General features: G+C 47.6%; 1 protein-coding gene across 3 annotated transcripts in view; it reads left to right on the plus strand.

Annotated features, from left to right (window-relative positions):
* phldb2b (pleckstrin homology-like domain, family B, member 2b) overlaps positions 1 to 5,000 on the plus strand; it is a 65,289-nt gene that overhangs the window by 30,024 nt on the left and 30,265 nt on the right. For all 3 annotated transcript variants that reach the window (XM_048266350.1, XM_048266351.1, XM_048266352.1), the window contains exons 7-8: positions 1,183 to 1,518; positions 4,483 to 4,626. In XM_048266350.1, coding sequence (XP_048122307.1) covers positions 1,183 to 1,518; positions 4,483 to 4,626 — 480 coding nt within the window. The remainder of the gene's footprint in view (positions 1 to 1,182; positions 1,519 to 4,482; positions 4,627 to 5,000) is intronic.

Genomic DNA, 5,000 nt, shown 5'->3' on the forward strand with positions numbered 1-5,000 from the left:
TGTTGAAGGGTGTGTGTGTGTGTGTGTGTGTGTGTGTGTCAGTGAGGGTGTTGGAGTGTGTGTGTGTGTGTGTGTGTGTGTGTGTGTGTGTTAGTTAGTTAGTGAGTGTGTTGGAGAGTGTGTGTGTGTGTGTGTGTGTGTTAGTGAGTGTGTTGGAGAAAGAGTGTGCAGTGTTTCCCATACATTGATTTTTTATGTGGCGGCCCACCACAATATCAACATTGACCACCACACAATGTTTTTCCTGGTTGTACTTAATTTGCTTAAATCTGGTTAGAATCATAACCACACTGCACTAATTTGTTAAAAACTGTTGCATTCAGGTTAATTCTGCAAACCTACCACCACAAATAGAATTAAATTCTGTGGGAAACACTGGTGTGTGTGTGTGTGTAAGTGAGTGTGTTGGAGAGAGAGAGTGTGTGTGTGTTAGTAAGTGTGTTGGACAGAGTGTGTGTGTGTGTTAGTGAGTGTGTTGGCGAGAGCTTTGTATTTGTTAATCTAATCTGGGTTTGCATCAGCCCATGCTTTATTGGTGGTTTGTTCTGAATAAGCCTTTTGTTCCCTGGCTCAGCCTCTTGTGTACTGTAGGACACATTTAGGAGATTGTTTAGACCGTGTGTGGTGCTTTAGCAGTTGATACATTCTTGTTCTGATTGTGTGTGTGTGTGTGTGTGTGAGCAAGAGAGAGAGGGGGGGGATCTTCTGGCTTTTCTGTTGCCTGACAGGAGTTTCTATCTTGTCTGTATGTTTGCTGTAACATTATGTATGTATTTATTATGTATATAACATCTGGCTTGTTTGTTAACCTTTGTGTGTGTGTGTGTGTGTGTCTACTGTCATCTGACCCTCTGGCTTCTCTATTGTTCCGCAGGGGTGTGTGTGTTTCTCCTATAATCCTGACCCTCTGGCGTCTCCGTTGTTCTAGAGGAGTGTGTGTGTGTGTCTGCGTGTGTGTGTCTGCTGTGATCATGACCCTCTGGCGTCTCCGTTGTTCTAGAGGAGTGTGTGTGTGTGATCATGACCCTCTGGCGTCTCCGTTGTTCTAGAGGAGTGTGTGTGTGTGTGTGTGTCTGTGTGTCTGTCTGCTGTGATCATAACCCTTTGGCTTCTCCGTTGTTCTAGAGGAGTGTGTGTGTGTGTGTGTGATCATGACCCTCTGGCGTCTCTATTGCCCTACAGGAGCGCCAGCGCCTGGAGACTATCCTGAGCCTGTGTTCGGACATGGGTCGCCAGGAGAAGGACCACTCCGCCGTGTCCGACCTGCAGAAGATCAACAGGGAGCTGGAGAAGCTCCAGGTCTCCGATGACGAGTCCGTGTTCTCCGAGTCTAGTGGAATGTCGCCTGAGAACGGCTACGCGCTCAGCTCCCCGGAATTCCACCACCAGCTTGGCGAGGAGCGGCAGATCCGCCATCGACGAAGCAGTGGCCAGAGGGACGTCAGGGCGGAGTCGCCAGCTGTCAGCCTACGAAGTTCTGCCCCTTCTCCTTCACCACGTATGGCCTGGACGAACAAGGTGACGCTTCCGTTTTGACTGCTGACCTTTGCTCTCTCACCTGACCTCTAATCTCCATCAAGCACCCGGCCTCTAGAGATTTATAAAGATCCACATGTGCACTTTATCATATATGCCTTGAAGTCTGTAGCTTTAGACCTGTTGACCCCGAGCTGAATTGAACTCCAGGATCAAGTGTCCAGTGTCCTCTATCCTTGGTCCTCAGCTTTGCTCTGGAAGAGACATTCCTCTGTTGTAATCATACGGCATATTTTGACCGTGCTTAATCCGATTAGGTAATTAGATATCAAGGAAAGGAAGTGGTTCTCCATGCTGTACATTCATTTGACCTTCCTAAGGGTGAGAATTCATGTACACACTATCCTCTCCTGACACACACACACACACACACACACACACACACACACACACACACACACTGACATCTATATGTACATACAAGCAGATTCCAACAGAGAGGAATGTAAGGGGTGAATACATACCGAGACGTAGATTTACACACTTATAACAAGCACACAGTGATGTTGGTCTACACACACACACACACACACACACACACACACACACACACACACACACACACACACACTCACACACACACACACACAGACATCTATATGCAAGCAGATTCCAACAGTGAGGAATGTAAGGGGTGGCCTGTGTGAAGTCTGTGAACCTCATTAGAGTGCAGCCAGGGAGGAGAGTATGGCGAGCAGTCAAGACCTGCCTCAAAATTATGACCAGGACAAATATCCAGACAACGAGGTCATGAACTGTGTGTGTGTGTAAGAGAGAGACAAGATGTTTCTTCATGAAGTGCACAAGGAGGGGATTATGAATTTTTTTTATCTGTAAATACAGAGGAAGCCAAATAACTTGCACTGTCTTCCTCACTCACTCACTCACACACTCACACATATACAGACACTCTCGCACACACACACACATATACAGACACTCTCACACACACACACACACATATACAGACAAACACTGACACATGCACACGCAGACACTCTGCATCACCACTTTACCTCACTGCTTTGCTGACTAAGACAAAACTCAGAGATTTGTTTACATTGGTCATCTTGGGTCAACAGGTGGCCACTATATTCCCTTGTAAACAATCCATTTGGAGACCTCTGATGGTCTTGGTTGGTGTCCGAGCTGTACTGGACCCAGTGTTTTAAGCCACGCCATGTTCTTTTGACATAGTTGTTCTGTTCTGGGAACCGTGTTTGTGGGTAAACTTGTTCTGGGAACCTAGTAGTTCTATTATTTTTTGTGAGCGTATTTCTGTTCTGGGAACCGTGTTTGTGAGCGTAGTTCTGTTCTGGGAACTGTGTTTGTGAGGGTAGTTCTGTTCTGGGAACCGTAGTTATTCTGTTCTGGGAACCGTGTTTGTGGGAGGTAGTTCTGTTCTGGGAACCGTGTTTGTGAGGGTGTTCTGTTCTGGGAAACCCAGAAGTTGTTCTGGGAACCGTCTTTGTCCATCAGTTCTTTTACTCCACACATATACAAGACACTCTACTGTTCTGTGTTTCTGAGACACTCTGTTCTGGGACACACACACATCTGCAGACAAACACTGACACATGCACCTTGAACACTCTGCATCACTACACTTTACCTCTTAGCTGCTGACTAAGGTAAAACTCAGAGATTTGTGTTTACATTGGTCATGTTCTGGGAACCGTAGTAGTTTCGACGGTATTCTTTTGTGGCGTATTTCTGTTCTGGGAACCGTGTTTGTGGCGTAGTTCTGTTCTGGGAACTGTGTTTGTGCAGGAGTAGTTCTGTTCTGGGAACCGTAGTTATTCTGTTCTGGGAACCGTGTTTGTGGGAGGTAGTTCTGTTCTGGGAACCGTGTTTGTGAGGGTAGTTCTGTTCTGGGAACCGTAGTTGTTCTGTTCTGGGAACCGTGTTTGTGGGAGGTAGTTCTGTTCTGAGGGTAGTCTGACAAAATCAGAGATTTGTTTACATTGGGAACTATATTCCCTTGTAAACAATCCATTTGAGAGATGGTCTTGGTTCTGTACTGACCCAGTGTTTTGGGACGCCGACATTCTTTGTGGCGATTTCTGTTCTGGAACCGTGTTTGTGAGCGTAGTTCTGGGAACTGTGTTTGTGAGGGTAGTTCTTCTGGGGAACAATGTTATTCTGTTCTGGGAACCGTGTTTGTGGAGGTAGTTCTGTTCTGGGAACCGTGTTTGTGAGGGTAGTTCTGTTCTTGGGAACCGTGAGGTTGTTCTGTTCTGGGAACCGTGTTTGTGGGAGGTAGTTCTGTTCTGGGAACCGTAGTAGTTCTGTTCTGTGTTTCTGAGGGTAGTTCTGTTCTGGGAACCGTAGTAGTTCTGTTCTGTGTTTGTGGGAGGTAGGGATCAGTGGGAGTGGCGTTTGTGGGAGCTAGGGATCAGTGCAGCTGTGGGCTGCTCGGCCTGCCCTGGTCCTGGTGTGATATATAGGACGTCTCGGCCGGGTGTTTATTAGATCAGATAGCTTCAAAAGAGCTGGACAGCTGCCCGCTCTCTTTGGCCTCCATGGTGGACCCCCACCAGTCCACTCTAGCATATGCATATGGCCACTTTGTCATCAGTGGCGTCTCCTTAATGAGTTTAAGTGGACGAGCAGGGCAGCTGTGGTTCCTTGTGGAAGGCAAAAACATATACAGTAAGTTAGTGACCAAGCCTGTAGTCTTAGAGCTCCATGTTGGAGTGACTGTGATCCATTTGAGATTAGACTTCCGACTCTCCCTAGTGGGAGAGAAAAACCTTGTCAAAGTAGAAGCACAGCATGAGTCAGTCAGGATCGCAAACCACTGAGCTGCTGGATGGAGCCAGAAAGCGTTCTGGTCTCGCTGCTGTGAGGGTGGCTTCTGATGGCGTTGGTGTTGATGGAGCCAGAAAGCGTTCTGGTCTCGCTGCTGTGAGGGTGGCTTCTGATGGCGTTGGTGTTGATCGGCAGGCTCCAGAGCTGGTGGAGGACCTGCACCTGAAGCAGGAGATGACTCGCATCGAGGAGGAGAGGATCCAGGTGCTCAACAACATGGAGGAGCTGGAGCAGAAGATCAAAGACCTGGACAACCAGATGGAGGAGTCAGTCAGAGAGGTGTGTACAACGGGGGGGGGGGTGGGTTTGGGCGCTACTGACCGTTGGAAGTGGATGATTGTGGAAGTGTGGGGGGGGTGTGATTTGAGACTTGCTGAGAGGCTCTATGGTCATGTCTTTCTCTTTCTATGTCTGTCTTACTCTCTCCCTTTGTCTCTTTCCCTCTCTCTCTCTCTCTCTCTCTCTCTCTCTCTCTCTCTCCACCAACTACCACTATTATCCCTTACATATAAACCCTAATTATTTACATGGTCTGGTGAAAGTTTCTCTCTCTCTCTCTCTCTCTCGCTCTCTCTCTCCACCAACTACCACTATTATCCCTTACATATAAACCCTAATTATTTACATGGTCTGGTGAAAGTTTCTCTCTCCCT

The sequence above is a fragment of the Alosa alosa genome, chromosome 16 (genome assembly GCF_017589495.1).
Source record: "Alosa alosa isolate M-15738 ecotype Scorff River chromosome 16, AALO_Geno_1.1, whole genome shotgun sequence".
Lineage (NCBI taxonomy): Eukaryota > Metazoa > Chordata > Actinopteri > Clupeiformes > Clupeidae > Alosa > Alosa alosa.